The sequence below is a fragment of the Heloderma suspectum genome, chromosome 11 (assembly GCF_057233095.1).
Source record: "Heloderma suspectum isolate Gila_16-S chromosome 11, 16-S_ref, whole genome shotgun sequence".
Lineage (NCBI taxonomy): Eukaryota > Metazoa > Chordata > Lepidosauria > Squamata > Helodermatidae > Heloderma > Heloderma suspectum.
Window position 1 is genome coordinate 615,624 of NC_139468.1, and position 25,170 is coordinate 640,793.

Below are 25,170 nucleotides of genomic sequence, written 5' to 3' on the forward strand. Positions count from 1 at the left end.
CGTTGATAACAAGTAATCACCATGCTCCAAACCACTAGCCAGCCAAGTGCGGTGGAAAAGATCACTGATGAAGGTGTAAAATCAGTGGTTGGTTTCTTTATTCCTTTTCATTCTTTTTGCTTTCAAACCATCATCCTAGTAAAGTGTGTTTCTTAGAGCAAAGTTATAATCAGAAGAAATAAGTCTTTGGTTTCTTTGGACATATAAATAACCTTTTAAAAAGAGTTTTAAGTATAAACCTGCTTTCTTGAGGCCCTGTTCATTTGTCTTAAAGCTTTTCCACCGAGTTTTAGTTTGTGGTCAGTCCTTCATACTTTGGTACAAGTGCTTGATGAAGAAGACGAGTTGCCTGAACTGGAGCTGCCCTCCTCTTGCCATTTATCCAGGCTCCTCCTCCGTGCGTTCATGAAAAAGTTGCTGACGGTGCTCAGCTCCAGACCTAACTGCTGTGAAATGGTGATTTGCAATTCTTTGGAAGGGCGCTTATTTTCCTTGAATATTGCATGTAGAGTCCGACGCTGGACATCTGTAAAGACCAGCCTAGGCTTTTTGGGGGTGTTTCCTCTGTCTTTCCCATGCTCTTGCTCTTTCCGTTTGCAAGCTGAAATGAAATAGAGCACATAAGAGCTTTACTTCTGGGCAAAAGATATGGCAGCTCACACTCTCTCTATCTCTCAATAGGTCTGTTACTGGGAAAGGTCAGGAATGTGGTGAATGTTGACAGCTGAAGGCAAGTAGGAGAGGAACTGTTGTTGTTTTTTAAATCTGACATTATAGCAGTAAATCTGAAGAGCCAAAAAGTGTGTTCAATAACTGATATAATCTTATCCTTCTTTTTATTGTTTATCAGTAGAGATGAACATTTATCTATTTTAGTGGTAACTATCTAAAACAAGTTATATGATATTTGTAGGCAAATCTCAAGAATTCTCAGATGCTTCAAACCACTGAATTGCATCTCAGTTTCTACCATATGCCACATGGGCTTAGACATGTACAATATTATGAAGAAAGTTTTTGGTAAGTATTTTTCAGGCTGATTTTAGATCTCCAATTAGATTCTTCTGAACAGATTTTGTATAATTAAAATAAAGTTTTAAAGTTTGTCAGAAAGTTTTTGAAGAAGAAACATTTTTCAAATAACATTTTTAATTTTAAAACGTTTACTGTTAATGTTTATTGACCATGATACTGCCTTGCCATGTGGAAAAGGGGATGTGATGGATTCGGCTATTGGGTGATATATAAGTAAAGAAAGAAAGGATTTGGACTTGAAACAAATATAGGGAAAATTAGCAATCATATCCTTGTAACTGAATGTATTTTGAAATGGAGTATTTCAATGTATATTCAGTTATAAGGATATGATTGCTAATTTTCCCTATATTTGTTTCAACTCCAAATCCATCACTTCCCCTTCTCCACATGGCAGGGTAGGATTATGACCAATAAATATTAACAGTAAATGAATAAAAGTATTTGTTAAAGGAGGAAGAGGAGGAGATGGAGAAGGAGAAGGAGACAGTACCACCAGTGTGCACAGCAGCTTACAGAGTACAAGAGGACAGGGCTCTGCCCCAAGGAGTTTACAGCCTAAAATTTGTCACAGGGGAGACAAGAGAGAAAGGGGGAAGTGGAGGAAGAGGCTGGTAAACAGGGATGCAATATGTGGTTGTTTCAGTTGCATAGCTTAGTCTGAGTTATAGATAGAGTTACAGCAACGTGTGGGAATGGAGGCTGTGACAAAGGCTTCATGGAAAAGGTAGGATTTGAGGTGGGTTTTGAAGGGAGTAAGAGGGAGGGCATCAAACTATATATCACATAGTTTTCAATATTTCCATTTACAATTGCAACTAATTTGGGGCTTTAAGAAAGGGTTTTGTGTTTAGCAAGCTAATATTTAACATTTGTGTCTGACTCTGAACATTTATCAAGCTTTAAGCTTTTTACAAGTAAACCTTGAAATTATATTTCAAACACAACATTGTGGCAGCATGTTCAACTTTCATAAAGTGAAAATCAAATGCTGAACATATTGCAAAATTAGAATCTGTGTACATTTTTTCCTGCTCTAATAAAAGTACTAAGCTACCCAGTTGGGTCAGCTGTTGCCCACATTCAGGCCACTACTGCTAAATAAAGCAAATGCTTTTCTATTCAAACGTAGAGAGCCCAATGAAAATGTTGACCCAGCATGTGGCTGCTGTGAAAAAAAAAGGCAAATTCCATGTTAGGCATAATTAGGAAAGGAATCAAAAATAAAACTGCGAATATCATCCTGCCCTGATACAAATCTATGGTGTCACCACACTTGGTTAGAATACATTTTGGTCACCACATCTGAAAAAGGGTATTATATAGCTGAAAAAAAGTACAGAAAAGGACAACTAAAATGATCAAGGGGCTGGAGCAACTCCCTTATGAGGAAAGGTAAAAAAAAAGGTTACATTAGAAAAAGGGTGAGCAAGGTGAGACATGATAGAGGTATACAAAATTATGCATGGAGTAGGGGATAGGGAGACATTTCTCTCCTGTAATACTACAGCCCAACAGGGTCATCCCATGAAGCTGACTGGACAAATAAAAAGAAGGACGTCTTCACACAGCACGTCGTTAAACTCTGGAATTCACTTCCATAAGATGTAGTGATGGCCAGCAATTTTTATGGCTTTAAAAGGGGACTGGACAAATTCCTGAAGGATAAAGCTGCTAAAGGTATCTCCAGTATCAAAGACAGTATACCTATGTACACCAGTTGGTGAGGACACATTGGTAGGAAGGTGCTGTTGCACTCATGTCCTGCTTGTGGGTTTCCCACAGCAGCTGGTTGGCTACAGTGTGAGCAGAACACTGGACTAGATGGACCCTTGGCCTGATTCAGCATGGCTTTTCTTTTGCTCTTATGACCTAAGCAGGTACTGACTAGGAGTGGCAAATTACCAATGATAAAGGAGGTCCTCAAGAACAATCCATTGGGATTTTGCCGTGAGTCCCCACTGGTGTACACATGGAATCTCCGGGCCAAATTCAAGGTGTTGGTTTTGACCTTTAAAACCCTATATGGTTCCGGCCCAGCCTATCTTAAGGAGCGCCTCCAGCAACACCAGACAGGCCGCTTAACAAGATCAGCCTCGGATGGCCTTCTCTCTGTCCCGTCAGCCAGGACAGCTAGACTGGTGGGGACGAGGGAGAGGGCCTTTTCTGTGGTGGCCCCCACTCTGTGGAACTCCCTCCCTAGGGAACTCCGCCATGCCCCCTCTTTAATGAGCTTCCACCGTGCATTAAAAACGTGGTTGTTCAGGCAGGCATTTGGGGTGGGTTAGGGTATTTTAGAAAATGTTTTTATTGTAGAATTTTATTGTTTTAAACTGTTTTATTATGCACTGTACATCGCCCAGAGTGGCTGGGTGACCAGCCAGATGGGCAATTAATAAATTTAATAATAAATAATAAAATAATAAAAATGACAAATGTGGGAGTGAAAGGATTTTTCCAGAGGCATGGTGTGCACATGCAGCGTGCTTCAAATGGGGAATAGCTACTTCTAAAGTGGGTGGAAACAGCTCAACAACTATTTATGTCTGAAGCTACAGGTTTTGTTTTAAACATACACATGCGCACACACGTGACAAAAGAGAAATACAATTTGGTTAATATACTAACCCCCAGCGCATGCACCAGTATGCCAGTTCTCATAGGACTAACATAGAAACAGAGACGGATGGAAAATCAGGAAATAAATAAGGACTGGAAGGAGGCAGTATGGAAATGGCAAAGCACGGGGTTGGGGGGTCTGTGTCCAGTGAAAACGCAAGTGCTGGTGAGCATGGGGGCTGCTGGAGTGAAATGGACGGATTCAGAAGAGGAAAGGAAAAGAGACAGAGTACAAGTTGCTATAATTACCTGGCTTCAGGGTAAGGGGAAGCCAAAAACGTCACTTCCTGGCTGGTCACAAGCAGCTGAAAAAATTCTGTGGGCACAGCCCAGCCACAGATCTCCCAGCTTTTGGTTACTATTCAAAATGGGGTATCATAGAATAGTAGGGTTGGAAGGGGCCTACAAGACCATCGAGTCCAGCCCCCAGCTCGGTGCAGGAATCCATGTCAGAGCATCCCTGACAGATGGCTGTCCAGCCTCGTCTTGAATGCCTCCAGCGTGGGAGAGTCCACTACCTCCCTCGGGAATTGGTTCCATTGTCGTATTGCTCTGACAGGAAGTTTTTCCTGATGTTCAGGTGGAATCTGGCTTCCTGTCACTTGAGCCCATGATTCCGTGTCCTGCACTCTGGGATGATCAAGAAGAGATCCTGGCCTTCCTCTCTGTGACAACCTTGCAAGGACTTCCAGAGAGCTATCAAATCTCCCCTCAGCCTTCTCTTCTCAAGGATAAACATGCCCAGTTCTTTCAGTCTCTCCTCATAGGGCTTTGTTTCCAGTACTCTGATCATCTTAGAATCATAGAATAGTAGGGTTGGAAGGGGCCTACAAGGCCATCGAGTCCAACCCCCTGCTCAAGGCAGGAATCCAAGTCAGAGCATCCCTGACAAATGGGTGTCTAGCCTCGTCTTGAAGGCCTCCAGTATGGGAGAGCCCACCACCTCCCCAGGTAATTGGTTCCATTGTCATATTGCTCTTACAGTCAGGAAGTTTTTCCTGATGTTCAGCCGGAATCTGGCTTCCTGTAACTTGAGCCCATGATTCCGTGTCCTGCACTCTGTGATGATCAAGAAGAGATCCTGGCCTTCTTCTCTGTGACAACCTTCAAGTACTTCTTCAAGTACTTGAAGAGTGCTATCATATCTCCACTCAGTCTTCTCTTCTCAAGGCTAAACATGCCCAGTTCTTTCAGTCTCTCTTCATAGGGCTTTGTTTCCAGTCCCCTGTCTGCATCCTTCTTAAAGTGTGGTGCCCAGAATTGGACACAGTACTCCAGATGAGGCCTAACCAGTGCTGAGTAGAGGGGAACTAGTACTTCCCGGGATTTGGAAGCTATGCTTCTATGAATGCAGCCCAAAATAGCATTTGCCTTTTTTGCAGCCACATCACATTGTTGGTTCATATTCAGCTTGTCATCGACAACAATTCCAAGATCCTTCTCGCTTGTAGTGTGGTTGAGCCACGTATCCCCCATCTTGTCACGGTGCATTTGGTTTCTTTGTCCTAGGTGCAGAACTTGGCATTTATCCCTATTACATTTCATTCTGTTTTTTTCTGCCCAGCGCTCCAGTCTATCCAGATCACTTTGAATTTTGTTTCTGTCTTCCAAAGTCTTAGCTATCCCACCCAATTTGGTGTCATCTGCAAATCTGATCAGCATTCCCTGCACCTCCTCCTCCAAGTCATTCATAAAAATGTTGAAGAGCACTGGGCCCAGGACTGAGCCCTGCGGTACCCCACTCGTTACCTCTCCCCAGTTTGAGAAGGTCCCACTGATAAGCACTCTTTGAGATAAGCACTCTTATCTCTTCTTGATCATCCCAGAGTGCAGGACACGGAATAATGGGCTCAAGTTACAGGAAGCCAGATTCCGGCTGAACATCAAGAAAAACTTCCTGAGTGTCAGAGCAATACAACAATGGAACCAATTACCTGGGGAGGTGGTGGGCTCTCCCAAACTGGAGGCCTTCAAGACGAGGCTGGACAGCCATTTGTCAGGGATGCTCTGACTTGGATTCCTGCCTTGAGCAGGGGGTTGGACTCGATGGCCTTGTAGGCCCCTTCCAACCCTACTATTCTATGATTCTATGATTCTATGAGTCCGATTCTGTAGCCAACTGTGGATCCACCGGATCGTTGTTTCATCTAGCCCACTTTGAACTAGTTTGCTCATCGGGATATCATGGGGCACTTTGTCGAAAGCTTTGCTGAAGTCGAGGTATATGATGTCTACAGCATTCCCACAGTCTACAAGGGAGGTTTCTTGATCCAAAAATGAGATCAGATTTGTCTGGCAGGACTTGTTTTTGACAAATCCATGTTGGCTTCGAGTAATCACGGCATTGTTGTCAAGGTGCTTCCAGATGGATTGCTTTATCATCTGCTCCAGAGTTTTCCCTGGGTTTGATGTCAGACTGACTGGTCTGTAGTTCCCAGGTTCCTACTTTTTACCCTTTTTGAAGATAGGGACAATGTTAGCCCTCCTCCAGTCATCTGGCACTTCCCCGGTCCTCCATGATTTCTCAAAGAGAATAGACAGCGGTTCTGAGAGTTCTTCTGCCAGTTCCTTTATTACTCCAGGATGCAGTTCATCTGGACCTGGAGATTTGAACTCATTCAAAGTAATGAGGTGTTTCTTGACCATATGCCTGTCGATCTCCAGCTGCAATCCTGCCCCTTCAGCCTGTACTTCGCCTTTGCCAGAGGGGTCATAGACCCTCTTTTGGGAGAAGACTGAGCCAAAGTAGGAATTGAGCACCTCTGCCTTTTCTTTGTCATCTGTTATCGTTTTGCCATCCTTATTTAATAGCTGACCCACCATTTCTTTCCTCTGCCTTTTACTATGCACGTAGCTGAAGAAAGCCTTTTTGTGCAACCCATCCCTAGCCAACAGCCCATCTTCCAGTTGTTCAGAGATTGCCCTCTGAACCCTGAGAGGGTTCAGAGGGCAATCTTTGTTGCCCTCTGAACCCCCTCCAGTTTGTCCGCATCCTTTTAAAGTGTGGTGCCCAGAACTGGACACAGTACTCCAGATGAGGCCTAACCAGTGCTGAGTAGAGGGGAACTAGTACTTCCCAGGATTTGGAAGCTATGCTTCTATTAATGCAGCCCAAAAGAGCATTTACCTTTTTTGAAGCCACATCGCATTGTTGGCTCATATTCAGCTTGTGATCTACAACAATTCCAAGATCCTTCTCGCTTGTAGTGTTGTTGAGCCATGTATCCCCCATCTTGTAACTGTGCATTTGGTTTCTTTTTCCTAGGTGCAGAACTTGGCATTTATCCCTATTACATTTCATTCTGTTTTTTTCTGCCCAGTGCTTCAGTCTATCCAGATCACTGAATTTTGTTTCTGTCTTGCACGATATTAGCTATCCTGCCCAATTTTGTGTCATCTGCAAATTTGATCAGCATTGTCTGCACCTCCTCCTCCAAGTCATTCATAAAAACGTTGAAGAGCACCAGGCCAAGGACTGAGCCCTGCGGTACCCCACTCGTTACCTCTCCCCAGTTTGAGAAGGTCCCATTGAGAAGCACTCTTTGAGTCCGATTCTGTAGCCAACTGTGGATCCATTGGATTGTGGTTTCATCTAGCCCACTTTGAGCTGGTTTGCTCATCACGCTATCATGGGGCGAAATCTTTGCTAAAGTTGAGGTATATAATGTCCACAGCATTCCCACTGTCTACAAGTGAGGTTACTTGATCAAAAAATAAGATCAGATTTGTCCGGCAGGATTTGTTCTTGACAAATCCATGTGGGCTTCGAGTAATCACGGCATTGTTGTCAAGGTGCTTACAGACTGATTGCTTTACATTCTGTTCCAGAATTTTCCCAGGGATTGATGTCAGACTGACTGGTCTATAGTTCCCAGGTTCCTCCTTTTTCCCTTTTTGAAGATAGGGACAACATTAGCCCTCCTCCAGTCATCTGGCACTTCCCCCGTCCTCCATGATTTCTCAAAGAGAATAGACAGCGGTTCTGAGAGTTCTTCTGCCAGTTCCTTTATTACTCCAGGATGCAGTTCATCTGGCCCTGGAGATTTGAACTCATTCAAAGTAATGAGGTGTTCCTTGACCATATGCCTATCCATCTCAAGCTGCAATCCTGCCCCTTCAGCCTGCGCTTTGCCTTTGCCAGAGGGGTCATAGACCCTCTTTTGGGAGAAGACTGAGCCAAAGTAGGAATTGAGCACCTCTGCCTTTTCTTTGTCATCTGTTATCGTTTTGCCATCCTTATTTAATAGCTGAACAACCATTTATTTCTTCTGCCTTTTACTATGCATGTAGCTGAAGAAAGCCTTTTTGTTGTTTTTAGCATCCCTCGCTAACCTCAGCTCGTTCTCAGCTTTAGCTTTCCTGACGCCAACCCTGCAATTCTGTGCTACCTGCCTGTACTCTTCCTTTGTTGGTTGGCCTTCTTTCCACTTCCTAGATGTGTCCTTTTTTGTTTTCAGGTCATCCCTAAGCTTTCTGTGAAGCCGCATTGGCTTCTTCTGTTGTCTTCTTCCTTCTTTCTTGTTGGAATTGTTTGTAATTGTGCCCTGAGAATTTCCTTTTTTAAACGCTCCCACCCATCTTGGACTCCTTTTCTCGTTAGCGTCGCTTGCCATGGGACCTTACTGATCATTGTTCTGAGTTTATTAAAATCAGCTTTCCTAAAATCCAGGGTACACATTTGGCCACACTCAGCTTTTGCTTCCCTTAGAACCAAGAATTCAAGTACAACATGATCACTTTCCCCCAGAGTTCCTGTAACTGCTACTTTATCCACTAAGTCATCTCTGTTGGTTAGGATCAAGTCAAGGATAGCCAATCCTCTAGTTCCTTCCTCTACTTTCTGTAGGAGGAAGTTATCTGCCCCACAAGTCAGGAATTTCCTGGAGGGGCCATGTTTTGCAGAATTTGTCTCCCAACAAATATTGGGGAAGTTGAAGTCCCCCATTACTACTACATCATGCTTCCTTGAAACATTGGCTATTTGCTTTTCAAAAGTTTCATCCTCATTTTCTCCTTTATTGGGTGGCCAGTAGTAGACTCTGACCAACAGATTCCTTTTATTCTTTGCTCCAGTTATTTTAACCCAGATGCTCTCGAAGAGGCTACCAAGCTCATCCTCCTGAATTTCTGTGCAGAGATATGTATTTTTCACATACAGTGCAACCCCACCTCCCTTTCTGTTCCTCCTGTTCTTTTTGAGCAAGTTATACCCTTCAGTTGCTGTATTCCAGTATGCGAGTCATCCCACGAAGTCTCAGTTACACCTATCGAGTCATAATTTCCCTCCTGTATTAAGAGTTCAAGTTCGTTCTGTTTGTTCCCCATACACTGGGCATTACTATATAGACATCGAAGACCATATGCTTCATGGTCTGGCTTTCTTCCTACATGTTTGTGAAGACTATTATTGGGCGCTATTAGAGCTGTTCTCTCCATTGCAGTGCATGCGCCTATGTCCATTGTTACCCCCAACATTACATCTCCCTTCCCCATAGGATTCAGTTTAAAGCCTTCCTGATGAAGTTCTTCATGCTGTGGCCAAACACATTCTTCCCATCCTTTGTGAGGTGCAACCTGTCCCTTGCCAACAGCCCATCTTCCAGGAAGTATAGCCCATGGTCCCAAAATCCAAATTCCTCCCGTCGGCACCACCTTCGTAGCCAGTCATTCACGCGGAGTATTTTTCTTTCCCTTTCTGTCCCTCTTCTAACTACTGGAAGGATGGATGAGAAAACTATCTGGGCCCCAAAGTTCTTGAATTTCCTTCCCAAAGCTTCAAAGTCTGATGTGATTTCTTCGTAACTCCATTTGGTGGTATCATTTGTTCCCACATGGATGAGAAGAAAGGGATACCTGTCAGTGGGCTTTATGAGTGCAGGCAACCCTTCAGTCACATCTCTAATCAGTCCTCCTGGAAGACAGCATGCCTGGTGAGTCCACGGGTCTTTGCGACATACTTGGGTTTTGATCCCTTTCAGCAAGGAGTCTCCCACTACTACTACTCTTCTCTTCTTGTTGTAGGCCTGGGTTTCATCGCCTCTGTTTGACTGACCTTCAGCCTCTTGCTCACTCTCATGCAGGTTCCCCTGTAATTCTTCCTCTGCAGGCTGTCCTCCAGTCTCATCCTCAAGTACCTGGAAATGGTTCCATAGCTCCAGTGCTTCCACTGGTGTAGAATGGCTTCTGGTTCTTCTGCTCCTGTCACCCTTTTCCAAATCCTCTACTGCATTTTTCCTCAGTTCAGCACTTCCCTGTTCTGCCTCAGTTTGCTGTTGCTCTTCAAGCTTCTGGTCTGCCTTTTGCCGCTGTGGTTCCCCCATTCTGTCCAAGAACGCTTCACGTTCTCTTATTCCCCGGAGGGTCGACAGTCGCCGCTCCAGTCCACTTACTTTCTTCCAGCAGCGTGATCAACTTGCACTTGTTGCAGGTGTAGGCCATGTTGTTCTCAGGCAAGAAAACAAACATTGCACACACCTTGCAGGTCACCACCACTGGAGAGTCCTGTCCTTCCATAGCCTCTTTTCCCTTTTTGTGTCTAGTGTTCTGATTGTTCTAGAGTAGCCTGTGCCTGGTCCTCTGCTCACTGGAACAGGGTCCCACTGGTATGGAAGTGTGTGTTACAAGAAAAATAAAGTAAAAAAAATGTTGTTGTTTTAAATGTTAGGGGCCTCACCCTTGAGCTCCCCTGCCGAACTCCCCTGGCCAACTCTTGTTTGCTCTCCCTGTGTGCTCGCTCTCTCGAAGCTTGCTTGCTTCTATAGTCCGTAGACCAGCTGGAGCAGCTTCCTCTTCTCTGTTCCGCTCAGCTGGGAGGCAGGAAACAGACTGAAACGTCCTGCCCACACAGCTGCTGGGGGTACTCAGGCCGCACCCTCTCAATTCAATAGGAGTTCTCAGGAGCACCTGGTGAGCTCACAGCCATAGCTGTTATTAGCGACCCCAGAGCCACATACTCTTAATTTGGTGGTCTAATCTGGGTTCGAATCTGCATCTTTGCAACCCAGTGGGTAAGAGGGTAAAAAAAGTAACAGCCATGCTGAATCATGTTCTCACAGTGGCCAACCATTTACCTGTAGGAAGGCCACAAGCAGGACATGCATGCAATAGCACCCCCTGCTTGTGATCCCCAGCAAATGGTGTGCGTAGGCATACCCTCCGAAGGGGCAACTATCCCTGCACGTTTCATCCAACTCTGCCAAGAAAGAAAGCAGTTATTGGTGGTTCTCTTCATATATATATATATGTGGGAGGGACACTACACCTGCAAATATCATCCAATGCTGACCAAGAGAAAGCATTATATATCCATTTTTTAAAATTCTATGACAGTCAATCAGAGGCACAAAGGGTTCAGGTTTCTGACTCTTGACATGGATTTGGTGTTCAGTTAAAACAAACAGACTTCAAATTGATCCAAGCTGGCCATTTTCCAAAGTGCCAAATCATATGATCAGTGCAGCTCTACTGAATGGCTACTAGTTCTGATGGCTATATACTACCTCTACCATGAGAGGCAGTGCACCCTTCCTACCAGTGGCTGGGGAACATGCGTGGGAGACTGCCTTGTGGGCTGCTACCCGACTGTTATTTGTGGGCTTCACGCAAGCACAGGTTGGGCACCGTGTGCTCTTCCAGTGTTCCTATACTCACATGCAAATAGCCATCCCTGCACAGGAAGACTGGAGAAGTGAGTTCTGACCTCTTTCTAAGCTTTCTTAGCGCTCTTCAAGTCCTTGAAAGGTTGTCACAGAGAGCAAGGCCAGGATCTCTTCTCGATCATCCCAGAGTGCGGGACACGGAATCATGGGCTCAAGTGACAGGAGGCCAGATTCCGGCTGAACCTCAGGAAAAACTTCCTGACTCTTAGAGCAATATGACAATGGAGCCAATTCCCTAGGGAGGTGGTGGGCTCTCCCACACTGGAGGCGTTCAAGACGAAGCTGGACAGCCATCTGTCAGGGATGCTCTGACTTGGATTCCTGCATTGAGCAGGGGGTTGGACTCGATGGCCTTGTAGGCCCCTTCCAACTCTGCTATTCTATGATTCTATTCTATGATTCTATGAATACTGGGGTGGGTTGCCGTTTGCAAATGCTCTTTTGGGCTGCATTCATAGAAGCATCGCTTCCAAATCCCGGGAAGTACTAGTTCCCCTCTACTCAGCACTGGTTAGGCCTCATCTGGAGTACTGTGTCCAGTTCTGGGCACCACACTTTAAGAAGGATGCAGACAAACTGGAGAGGGTTCAGAGGAGGGCAGCAAAGATGATCAGGGGACTGGAAACAAAGCCCTATGAAGAGAGACTGAAAGAACTGGGCATGTTTAGCCTGGAGAAGAGAAGACTGAGGGGAGATAGGATAGCGCTCTTCAAGTCCTTGCAAGGTTGTCACAGAGAGCAAGGCCAGAATCTCTTCTCGATTATCCCAGAGTGCAGGACATGGAATAATGGGCTCAAGTGACAGGAGGCCAGATTCCGGCTGAACCTCAGGAAAAACTTCCTGACTCTTAGAGCAATATGACAATGGAACCAGTTACCTAGGGAGGTGGTGGGCTCTAGGGGTGTGCAGACCCCACCTACCTGGGTCACCTGGGGGGTCTGCAGGGGGGAGGTCCGCAATCTGGTTCTCCCCCGCGGAATCCTCCCCAGCCAGCTCCGCTCCGCAGCAAGTCCGCGGAGCTGCCGGCTGGGGCTGGCCACTGCCAGACTTTCGGCCGTGGCTGGTCTACAGACGCAGATGGCATCTGGCATAGCAACATAAATCTTTACGTAGCCTATCATGGCCAAAGGGAGGCATGCAAATGGTGTAGCGGATGCCATTTGCGTCCTTCCCTTTTTGCCATGATAGGTTACGTAAAGATTTACGTACCATATCACGGCAAAAAGAGAAGGATGCAAATGGTGTCCGCTATGCTGGATGCCATTTTGCATCTGCACAGGGCAGCGGACAGACCCGGCTGGAGCCGGAGCCGGCGGTGCCAGCCTGCCAGGTAGGATCCAGCCGGGTCGGACTTCACAGGATGGCGGGGCGGGGTGGTCTGTTCCGCTACGGACTCTGGAGGGGGGGTGGATTCTAAGAATGCGGCCTCATTGGAATCCGTAGCAGAATTCTCCGCCATCCCTAGTGGGCTCTCCTACACTGGTGGCATTCAAGATGAAGCTAGACAGCCACTTGTCAGGGATGCTTTGACTTAGATTCCTGCATTGATCAGGGGGTTGGACTCGATGGTCTTGTGGGCCCCTTCCAACCCTACTATTCTATGATTCTATGATTCTATGATTCTATGATTCTATGATTCTATGATTCTATGATTCTATGAACTAAAGAGGAAATAAGCTGTTGATCTCTTTCCCAAATATTGATCTACAGAGGAGATCAATCTCAAGTGATATGCATTATGTTTGTTTATTTATTTTTTACATTTCTATACCACCCAATAGCCAAAGCTCTCAGGTGGTTCACAACAATTAAAACTGAGAAATGCAACATAAAATACAATATAAATCCCTTGCTTATCCATCACTAAAATATTTATTTATGTATGTATAGTATTTCTTCCCACCTTACTGTAAAAATAATTAAGGCAACCAACAATCCAGTTGAAGAGAAGTATATTCTAGCTCTCTGCACTTGCTACTGTCATCCACTAGATGGTAGATCATTTCTGATTAAGAGAAGGACAGAGTACAGGTCTAACAAAGAGGGAAAGTGGCAAGTAAAAGGAGGCACCATGTCAATATTTATTTATTTATTTATTTATTTGTACACCACCCAATAGCTGAAGCTCTCTGGGTGGTTCGTACACACACACACACACACACACACACACACACGTATCTCCTCCCATTTTAATACATGAATGTGTAAAACCTGCAGAATTCTAGCAGCCCTCTGAGTACATATAAACAGATTTCAGATTAACAGCAAGTCCCTCTCTATCTATAGTCAGAGGCAAAATCTGCACTGTAAGATGAGGGCAACTTTAATGCCAGAAAAGCAGGAGATCCTAACACAAAAACAAGCACAATAGTCTGATGTATATTCGGAATCATGGGCAATGTGGTTAATGGCCAGCAGGCAGTAAAATGAATTGAACCCTATACATCACTGAACTTGAGCCAGACATCCTAGGGAGTGAAGTCAAGTGGGCCTTAGGAAGCATTAGTAACAACAAAGCTAGCGGAGATGACATTATTCCAGCTGAGCTATTTAAAATCCTAAAAGATGATGCTGTTAAAGTGCTGCACTCAATATGCCAACACATTTGGAACACTCAGCAGTGGCCACAAGACTGAAAAAGGTCAGTTTACATTCCAATTCCAAAGAAGGGCAACGCCAAAGAGTGTTCAAACTACCGTACAATTGTGCTCATTTCACATGCCAGCAAGGTTATGCTCAAAATCCTACAAGCTAGGCTTCAGCAGTATGTGAACCGAGAACTACCGGAAGTACAAGCTGGGTTTCAAAGAGGCAGAGGAACTAGAGATCAAATCGTCAACATTCCCTGGATCATGGAGAAAGCAAGAGAATTCCAGAAAAATGTCTATTTCTGCTTCACTGACTACACTACAGCCTTTGATTGTGTGGATCACAACAAACTGTGGCAAATTCCTAAAGAGATGGGAGTAAAGCAATCCATCTGGAAGCACCTTGAAAACAATGCCGTGATTACTCGAAGCCAACATGGATTTGTCAAAAACAAGTCCTGCCAGACTAATCTGATCTCATTTTTTGATCAAATAACCTCCGTTGTAGTCTGTGGGAATGCTGTAGACATCATAGACCTTGACTTCAGCAAAGCTTTCGACAAAGTGCCCCATGATATCCTGATGAGCACACTAGCTCAAAGTGGGCTAGATGAAACAACGATCCGGTGGATCCACAGTTGGCTACAGAATCGGACTCAAAGAGTGCTTATCAATGGGACCTTCTCAAACTGGGGAGAAGTAATGAGTGGGGTACCACAGCGCTCTGTCCTGGGCCCAGTGCTCTTCAACATCTTTATTAATGACTTGGAGAAGGAGATGCAGGGAATGCTGATCAAATTTGCAGATGACATGAAATTGGGCGGGATAGCTAATACTTTGGAAGACAGAAACACAATTCAAAGTGATCTGGATAGACTGGAGCGCTGGGCAAAAAACAACAGAATGACATTTAATAGGGATAAATGCCAAGTTCTGCACCTAGGACAAAGAAACCAAATGCACAGTGACAAGATGGGGGATACGTGGCTCAACCACACTACAAACGAGAAGGATCTTGGAATTGTTGTCGATCACAAGCTGAATATGAACCAACAATGTGATGTGGCTGCAAAAAAGGCAAATGCTATTTTGGGCTGCATTAATAGAAGCATAGCTTCCAAATCCCAGGAAGTACTAGTTCCCCCCTACTCAGCACTGGTTAGGTCTCATCTGGAGTATTGTGTCCAGTTCTGGGCACCACACTTGAAGAAGGATGCAGACAAACTGGAGAGGGTTCAGAGGAGGGCAACAAAGATGATCAGGGGACTGGAAACAAAGCCCTATGAAGAGAGACTGAAAGAACTGGGCATGTTTAGCCTTGAGAAGAGAAGGCTGAGGGGAGATATGATAGCACTGGTCAGGTACTTGAAAGGTTGTCCCAGAGAAGAAGGCCAGGATCTCTTCTGGATCATCCCAGAGTGCAGGACACGGAATAATGGGCTCAAGTTATAGGAAGCCAGATTCCAGCTGAACATCAGGAAAAACTTCCTGACTGTAAGAGCAATAGGACAATGGAACCAACTACCTAGGAACGTGGCGGGCTCTCCCACGCTGGAGGCATTCAAGACGAGGCTGGACAGCCATCTGTCAGGGATGCTCTGACTTGGATTCCTGCACTGAGCAGGGGGTTGGACTCGATGGCCTTGTAGGCCCCTTAACCCTACTATTCTATGATTCTATGAGTACCAGACCACCTTACCTGTCTCCTGAGAAACCTGTATGAGGGCCAAGAAGCAACAGTAAGAACCAGACATGGAACAACTGATTGGTTCAAAGCTGAGAAAGGAGTACGACAAGGTTGCATATTGTCACCCTGCTTATTTAATTTATATGCAGAGTACATCATGAGAAACGCTGGGTTGGATGAATCACAGGTCGGAATTAAGATTGCCGGGAGAATTATCAACAACCTCAGATACGCAGACAATTAACACCCTAATGGCAGAAAGTGAAGAGGATCTCAAGAGCCTCTTGTTGAGGGTGAAAGTGGAGAGTGCAAAAGCTGGTTTGAAACTCAACATTAAAAAAACTAAGATCATGGCATCTGGCCCCATCACTTCCTGGCATATAGAATAGAATCATAGAATCATAGAACAGTAGGGTTGGAAGGGGCCTACAAGGCCATCGAGTCCAACCCCCTGCTCAATGCAGGAATCCAAGTGAGAGCATCCTTGACAGATGGCTGTCCAGCCTCGTCTTGAATGCCTCCAGTGTGGGAGAGCACACCACCTCCCTAGGGAATTGGTTCCATTGTCGTATTGCTCTAACAGTCAGGAAGTTTTTCCTGATGTTCTGCCAGAATCTGGCTTCCTGTAACTTGAGCCCATTATTCCATGTCCTGCACTCTGGGATGATCGAGAAGAGATCCTAGCCTTCTTCTCTGGGACAACCTTTCAAGTACTTGACGAGTGCTATCATATCTCCCCTCAGTCTTCTCTTCTCAAGGCTAAATATGCCCAGTTCTTTCAGTCTCTCTTCATAGGGCTTTGTTTCCAGTCCCCTGATCATCTTTGTTGCCCTCCTCTGAACCCTCTCCAGTTTGTCTGCATCCTTCTTAAAGTGTGGTGCCCAGAATTGGACACAGTACTCCAGATGAGGCCTAACCAGTGCTGAGTAGAGGGGAACTAGCACTTCCCGGGATTTGGAAGCTATGCTTCTATTAATGCAGCCCAAAAGAGCATTTGCCTTTTTTGCAGCCACATCACATTGTTGGCTCATATTCAGTTTGTGATCGACAACAATTCCAAGATCCTTCTCGCTTGTAGTGTTGTTGAGCCACCTATCCCCCATCTTGTAACTGTGCATTTGGATTCTTTTTCCTAGGTGCAGAACTTGGCATTTGTCCCTATTAAATGTCATTCTGTTGTTTTCTGCCCAGCACTCCAGTCTATCCAGATCACTTTGAATTGTGTTTCTGTCTTCCAAAGTATTAGCTATCCCACCCAATTTTGTGTCATCTGCAAATTTGATCAGCATTCCCTGCACTTTCTCCTCCAAGTCATTAATAGAAATGTTGAAGAGCACTGGGCCCAGGACTGAGCCCTGCAGTACCCCACTCGTTACCTCTCCCCAGAAGAGGGAAGAAGGGGAAGAAATGGAAGCAGTGACAGATTTTATTTTCTTGGGCTCCAAGATCACTGCAGACAGTGACTGTAGCCATGAAATTAAAAGACGCTTGCTTCTTGGGAGGAAAGCTATGGCAAACCTAAACAGCATCGTAAGAAGCAGAGACATTACCTTGCTGACAAAGGTTCATATAATCAAAGCTATGGTTTTCCCAGTAGTAACGTATGGCTGTGAGAGCTGGACTATAAGGAAGGCTGAGTGCCGAAGAATTGATGCTTTCAAACTGTGGTGCTGGAGAAAACTCTTACTGCAAGAGTAAGAGCTCCTGGACTGCAAGGAGGTCAAAGTCAATCCTAAAGGAAATCAACCCTGAGTGCTCATTGGAAGGACAGATACTGAAACTGAAGCTCAAATATTTTGGCCACCTAATGCAAAGAGAAAAGTCACTGGAAAAGACCCTGATGCTGGGAAAGATGGAAGGCAAAAGGAGAAGAGGATGGCAGAGGATGAGATGGCTAGATAGCATCACCGATGCAATGAATATGAACTTGAGCACACTCCGAGAGAGAGTGGAGGACAGGAAGGCCTGGCGTGCTATGGTCCATGGGGTCACGAAGAGTCGGACATGACTTAATGACTGAACAACAACAAAGTATCTACCTAGAGCATGTACAGATGTTAGTACAATCTGTCTCTTTTGGGAGAAGCAAAATTAAAACAATAAATCCACAGTATTTTAAATGGCTATTAATGCCCTGGGACAATGGGGTGGGGAGAGCAGGAATTCTAGCTAGAGATTCCTTCCTCAGCCCCCAGGCTCTAATGGCTCAAACTCTCTTGTATGATTAGAAATCCTTATTAACAGGCTAGGTGAAATGAAGGCTAGCCTTTTGATTTTAAAATTGTATCATGGCATGAATGGACTCAATTAAAAAATTAGCTATGTAGTGCAGATTCAGGTTAAGGAAGTTCTGCCCAAACCTATAGGTTGTGTTGTTGAATATTCTGCTATAATTTTGGAAGAAACCATGGTTGGAGGGTATCTTTCCAGCCAGGGTGTTGGTTAACAATAATCAGGGCTGTGATTCCTTCATCAATAGACTTATTCTCTTTCCATTTTGGCAAAATAAGTGCATTCACCCAACATCCTTGGCACCCTCTCCATGCACCTGCTTTCTGTCCCCCAACATTTGACCAGATGGAAAATTAGCACTGTCTCTAAGATGTGTCCAAGACCACTAAGATTTAAAGCTCACTTTTCCTATTGGAGACACTTCCTTAGGGCAGGCTCTCTTTGATAGGGCAGAGCTAATAACTGATAACCATCATGATACTTATGTATTTTATACACTTAAATATTTATTGATATAACTTTCTCCTAAAGTTATAAATGGTATAAGACCAATGTGTCCATAACAATGCTATGAGAAATACACATTTGGATTTTGTCCGGGGGGCAGGGGGAGACTCTTACTTGGAAGCTTATGGCATTTGTGTCTCCAATAGTTATCCTGCTCAGCAGCATAGAAAATGCTGCCACTAGATCCAACCTCTGTGGATTAACCCAGATTATTAAGGTAGGAATTAGACAAATGGAGATTTAAATGCTACCTTTACATTCATCAGTTGGAACCTTCTTAAGGCTCATGAATTATTAAATACAATCATAGTTCAAATTATATAATTTCCTTGCAAATTTTCCTTCTCCAAAATGGAATTGCATTGATTCAAGCTCAGTTTTGCATTCTTGCATTTGGGCAAACCTCTAAGAACAAGAATGGTGATATCAATGCATCTGAGGTGTGATGTTCGCTCATTGCGTGATTTGTCTGAATTCAGGCAAAGGTAAGAAGGAGCTGGCACATTTTGGACCACTGCCTGGGATAAGGGGAGAAGACCTAATCGCATCCTTATTTGCTTAGCAGTTACTAAGAAATGGGGAACAAGCTGGAGAAAGCAGAAGGGAGAGGCTGTTTTGCATTTCCTTTTGATACAGAAGTGCACTTGGAGGGGAGGGTTGTTGGGGGGAGGGTTGTTGTTGTTTTTTTGCCACTGACACTTATCTAAGCCCTGATGTGTAGGAATTAGGGGCCCTGCTGACTTGTTCCCAGTCCTAGGCAACAACCTTGCCACCTCAGTTGTAGATAAATATTAACAAAGAATAAACGAGGTTGAAGAAAGAAGGCTATAAATCAATCAGCCTCAAGGACACTGCCAACAAACTATTGCAGATTCTTTTCTGGGGATTTTTCTCAGAACAGTTGCCTTTAAAGCATCAAAGGACGCATGCTTATGGCTTTCTAAGGTGTGGATGTGGGGAGGGAGAAATGGATTAAATACCCCAGCCACCCCCCTGCTTCAGAAGGAATCAACATCAAGGATAATGGCTGCCTTTCAGTTACCCTCCACATAAGAAAGCTGGAGGAACCCCAGGGCATGTGTCTTGGAGGTGAGAAGAGAGAGTTCTTTAGCTACTTTGGAGCCCTAAAGGTAGTGCAACTGTGCGTGGTGATCTAAAAGACAGCTTGTCTAATATGGAACAGGGATTTTTAAATTTTTATTTTATTCTTTTGCAACTGGGAGGCCCATAGGTCAGGAACAGAGCACATGCTTGGCATGCAGAAGACTCCAGGGGCAAACATCCCCAGCAGCATCTCCAGTACATCAGGAACATTGTGAGAAATGTAAAAGGCATTCAAGGGACCACCAGTATAAGAAGGGGCTCATCTTGTTGAGCCCCCTCAAACCTGGACCCAGTCCTGACTACTTATTTATTTTATTTATTCATTATTTAATTTATTAATCGCCCATCTGGCTGGTCACCCAGCCACTCTGGGCGATGTACAACATACAATAAAACAATAAAATTCTACAATAAAAACATTTTCTAAAATACCCTAACCCCCCCCCCCCAAATGCCTGCCTGAACAGCCACATTTTTAATGCATGATGGAAGCTCATTAAAGAGGGGGCATGATGGAGTTCCCTAGGGAGGGAGTTCCACAGAGTGGGGGCCACTACAGAAATGCCCTCTCCCTCGTCCCCACCAGTCTAGCTGTCCTGGCTGATGGGACAGAGAGAAGGCCATCCGAGGCTGATCTTGTTAAGCGGCCTGTCTGGTGCTGCTGGAGGTGCTCCTTAAGATAGGCTGGGCCAGAACTATATAGGGTTTTAAAGGTCAAAACCAACACCTTGAATTTGGCCCGGAAAACAACTGGTAACCAGTGCAACTCCTTCAGCACTGGAGTGATGTGATCTCGCTGGCGGCTGCCTTTAATCAGGCGAGCCGCCGCATTCTGTACCAGCTGCAGCTTCCGAACCATCTTCAAGGGTAACCCCACATAGAGCGCATTACAGTAGTCTAAATGAGAGGAGACCAGGGCATGTACTACCGATGGGAGCAGATGGTCGGGAAGGAAGGGGCGCAGCCGCCATATCAGATGGAGTTGATACAGCGCTGTCCGGCTCACAGCTGACACCTGAGCCTCCATGGACAGCTGGGAGTCCAAAATGACCCCCAGGCTGCAGACCTGGTCTTTCAAGGGTAGCCATACCCCATTCAACACCAGGTCAACATCCCCTAGCCTCCTCTTGTCTCCCACCAAAAGTACCTCGGTCTTGTCTTGGTTCAACTTTAGCCTATTCCTCCCCATCCAGCCACTCACCATCTCCAGACATTTGGACAGGGATTCTACAGCCAACCTTGGTGAAGATTTGAATGAGAGGTAGAGCTGCGTGTCATCCGCATATTGATGACACTGCACCCCAAACCTCCTGATGATAGCCCCCAGCGGCTTCACATAGATGTTAAATAGCATCAGGGAGAGGATGGAACCCTGTGGCACCCCACAAGTGAGTGGCCATGGGTCCGAAACCTCCTCTCCCAGTGCTACCCTCTGGTGCCTGCCGGAGAGGTAGGACCGGAACCACCGCAATATGGTGTCTCCAATGCCCAACCCCTCCAGGCGGTCCAGGAGGATACCGTGGTCAATGGTATCAAAAGCCGCTGAGAGGTCGAGGAGAACAAGGAAGGAGCATTCACCCCTATCCAGAGCCCTCCTCATATCATCTACCAAGGCGACCAAGGCCATTTCTGTCTCATGCCCAAGCCTGAAGCCCGACTGAAATGGGTCTAGATAATCAGTTTCTTCCAAGTGTGCCTTCAACTGCACCGCCACCACCCGCTCAATCACCTTGCCCAAAAATGGCAGATTTGAGAATGGGCGAAAGTTGTTCAGAACTTGAGGATCCAAGGAGGGCTTCTTTAAGAGTGGTCTTATCACTGCCTCCTTGAGGGCTGATGGCATCACTCCCTCCTCAAGGGAGGCATTCACCACTGCCCTGATCCCATCTACTTGTGGCAGATGGTGAATTCTGCTGTACAGCAATTTCATGGCTGATCTGGTGGAAGTAGATTTGACACTTTGCAGCCCCAGTAATGTCATGGATGGTAATATGCCCAAGCACATAACTTACACACGCACTGGATTTGATGTTTTGCACTAGCCTGGAATCAGCTAGTCTGGTTATTGGGGTATGAATAACACACCGTGGTCAAGTTCAAATCCCAATCAACTTTGGTTATGGTGAACTATGGTGGACCAATAGATTTATGCATCTTCAGACACTTGAGGGGGACATATCCAGTCATCTGTCATGTTCCTTGTCCTCCCCCTTTGCAATCAACACTCTCCAAGATACCAGGTTTCAGGCTCACTACTTTATTAGACCAGGTTCCTTACAAATGAAAATTCTAGGAAACTCTCAGGCTACAAAGGAAGCAGCTACGCCACACAATTATGAACACCAATAGAGGAGCCGAAGTGGAACTTAGAGAAGTTGCCAGCAGTTTGAACAAGAACTTCCAGGCCAGACTAGCTTAGGGGGGATGCCCCTCTCTTACTGTTGCTCCCTCCTATGTAGGCTATCACGCATAGCCAACCTGGAGGAGCGTCTGAGTTCCACCTCTAACTCTTCCTGCTTTGCTCTGGGAGAGAACCTAGCATCCCTCACATCATGCCCCTCACTCTCCTCCTCCCTGAGACCTGGGTTCTCATGGAGGAGGAAAGGGAGGGGCAGGCCGAGCCATCTGTGTGCCAAGGTCTTGAGAAGAAGGCCTTGCCATATCTGAGCTCACTAGGGAGCGAGCCTCCCCCTGATCTGGCTGTTCCCATTCTGAATGTGAGCTGCTAGCTATCTCCACATGCTCAGATTCATTCCTGACATCATCTAAACTCACAACCTATTAACGTCCAACAGCTTGAATTGTGGAACAGAGCAGAAAGTAAACCATGGAGTACCTCTACATCCTTCTATCATTCACTGCCATGACAGGGTCACTCCTAAATTACAGGAAAGGTAACTTGCAGTGGCACAGTGACAGAAATGGGATGCAGGAGATTGCCCAAAGAAAAAGTGGCACTTCACTTAGAATCATAGAATCATAGAATAGTAGGGTTGGAAGGGCCTACAAGGCCATCGAGTCCAACCCCCTGCTCAAGGCAGGAATCCAAGTCAGAGCTTCCCTGAGAGATGGCTGTGCAGCCTCGTCTTGAATGCCTCCAGTGTGGGAGAGCCCACCACCTCCCTAGGGAATTGGTTCCGTTGTCGTATTGCTCTAATGGTCAGGAAGTTTTTCCTGATGTTCAGCCGGAATCTGGCTTCCTGTAACTTGAGCCCATTATTCCGTGTCCTGCACTCTGGGATGATCAAGAAGAGATCCTGGCCTTCTTCTCTGTGACAACCTTTCAAGTACTTGAAGAGTGCTATCATATCTCCCATCAGTCTTCTCTTCTCAAGGCTAAACATGCCCAGTTCTTTCAGTCTCTCTTCATAGGGCTTTGTTTCCAGTCCCCTGATCATCGTTGTTGCCCTCCTCTGAACCCTCTCCAGCTTGTCTGCATCCTTCTTCAAGTGTGGTGCCCAGAACTGGACACAGTACTCCAGATGAGGCCTAACCAGTGCTGAATAGAGGGGAACTAGTACTTCCCGGGATTTGGAAGCGATGCTTCTATGAATGCAGCCCAAAATAGCATTTGCCTTTTTTGAAGCCACAGCACATTGTTGGCTCATATTCAGCTTGTGATCGACAACAATTCCAAGATCCTTCTCGCTTGTAGTGTGGTTGAGCCACGTATCCCCCATCTTGTCACTGTGCATTTGGTTTCTTTGTCCTAGGTGCAGAACTTGGCATTTATCCCTATTAAATGTCATTCTGTTGTTTTCTACCCAGCACTCCAGTCTATCCAGATCACTTTGAATTGTGTTTCTGTCTTCCAAAGTATTAGCTATCCCGCCCAATTTGGTGTCATCTGCAAATCTGATCAGCGTTGCCTGCACCTCCTCCTCCAAATCATTAATAGAAATGTTGAAGAGCACTGGGCCCAGGACTGAGCCCTGCGGTGCCCCACTCGTTACCTCTCCCCAGTTTGAGAAGGTCCCATTGATAAGCACTCTTTGAGTCCGATTCTGTAGCCAACTGTGGATCCACCGGATCGTTGTTTCATCTAGCCCACTTTGAGCTAGTTTGCTCATCAGGAGATCATGGGGCACTTTGTCAAAAGCTTTGCTGAAGTCGAGGTATATGATGTCTACAGCATTCCCACGGTCTACAAGGGAGGTTACTTGATCCAAAAATGAGATCAGATTCGTCTGGCAGGACTTGTTTTTGACAAATCCATGCTGGCTTCGAGTAATCACGGCATTGTTTTCAAGGTGCTTCCAGATGGATTGCTTTATCATCTGCTCCAGAATTTTCCCAGGGATAATTCTTCTGACAGATAACTTCTGTCAGAGCAACCAGTTGTGTTACCTTTATGATGTATATGCTACACTTTTGGCAGACAGAATTGCTTATATTTGCCATATGACCTGTAAAATGTGTGGCAGAAATGTCTTGAGCTCTTGTTGCATTTTCTTGGATGAGCTCTAGTTATTTCCTTTTGACAGGTAGGTAAAGTTCTTAGAAGGATGCACCCTTCCTTCCACCTATGTACTTGGTCTTTGTCCATCCTGGTTGCCACCATCTTGCTCGGATAGATTAGCCAGCTTGATTTGAGAAGACTTTCTTTACAGTTTCCTTTCTTTGGGAGAGAGTAGTTCCTGCCTCCTTGAAGGAGGTGACTGTCTCCTTTGAAGAGATCATCCTTGAATCCTTCATACCTGGGAAATTTCAGGCCAAGCCAATCTCTAACTTACTACTTTGAGGCAAGTGAGAGGGTACATGGTGGCTGTGCAACTCCAGAAGCTTTTGGATGAATTAAAAAGGATCATCTTGGCCCATTTCATCTGGTGATTGCCCTGGTTTTGGTGCATGTGCTGGATTGGGAAGTAGACACGGAGAGAAGTTGATCCTTCTCAGAGACCTCTTCCTGTAATGCAGGAGGCATATCTTCCTGTTATGAGGCTGCATTTGTTATCTGCTTCAAAAAAAAGGGGGGGAGGGAACCAAATATGTCCTGATGGGATTTTATAAGTCAAGATGGGTATGGCCAAAGAGTGCATGTTATTGCACACACATCAGAGTAGGGAACCAGCTAAAACTGAGTTTGAAAAATCAGGATATGTCTCCTTGAAACATCTCCAGTATAGACTCTGTTTCAACTACAGCATCCCAAGTCCAGGTGGACTTAGCTGTTACCCACAAATATGTCCTGAACATTTATCACAACTGTCTGTAGACAGCTCATTCTCTGGGGATGATGGGCTAGGGTTCAAGAAATCCCATTCAGCACTCAGAAAAAATTCCACTGGAAATGTGTCTGCAGATGCAATAGCAATGGGAAAGAACGTTTCCTTTGCCAATGTCACCACCATGGCTTAAGCCTTTGAATGTGCTCTAAGCAAATTGCCCCTCAATATGGGCAATATCACGTCAGACTTTGAAGCTTTGGGAAGGAAACTCAAGAACTTTGGGGCCCAGATAGTTTTCTCATCCATCCTTCCAGTAGTTAGAAGAGGGATAGAAAGGGAACGAAAAATACTCCGGGTGAATGACTGGCTACGAAGGTGGTGCCGACGAGAGAGATTTGGATTCTGGGACCACGGGCTATACTTCCTGGAAGATGGGCTGTTGGCTAGGGATGGGTTGCACCTCACAAAGGCTGGGAAGAATGTGTTTGGCCACAGCATGAAGAACTTCATCAGGAGGGCTTTAAACTGAATCCTACGGGGAAGGGAGATGTAATGTTGGGGGTAACAATGGA

General features: G+C 45.5%; 1 protein-coding gene across 1 annotated transcript in view; it reads right to left on the minus strand.

Moving 5' to 3' along the window:
- Positions 1-308: 308 nt before the first annotated feature.
- The window catches only part of ONECUT1 (one cut homeobox 1), a 44,523-nt gene continuing 19,661 nt past the window's right edge, over positions 309-25,170 (minus strand). Inside the window, exon 2 of the mRNA XM_084816456.1 lies at positions 309-601. Coding sequence (XP_084672582.1) covers positions 309-601 — 293 coding nt within the window. The remainder of the gene's footprint in view (positions 602-25,170) is intronic.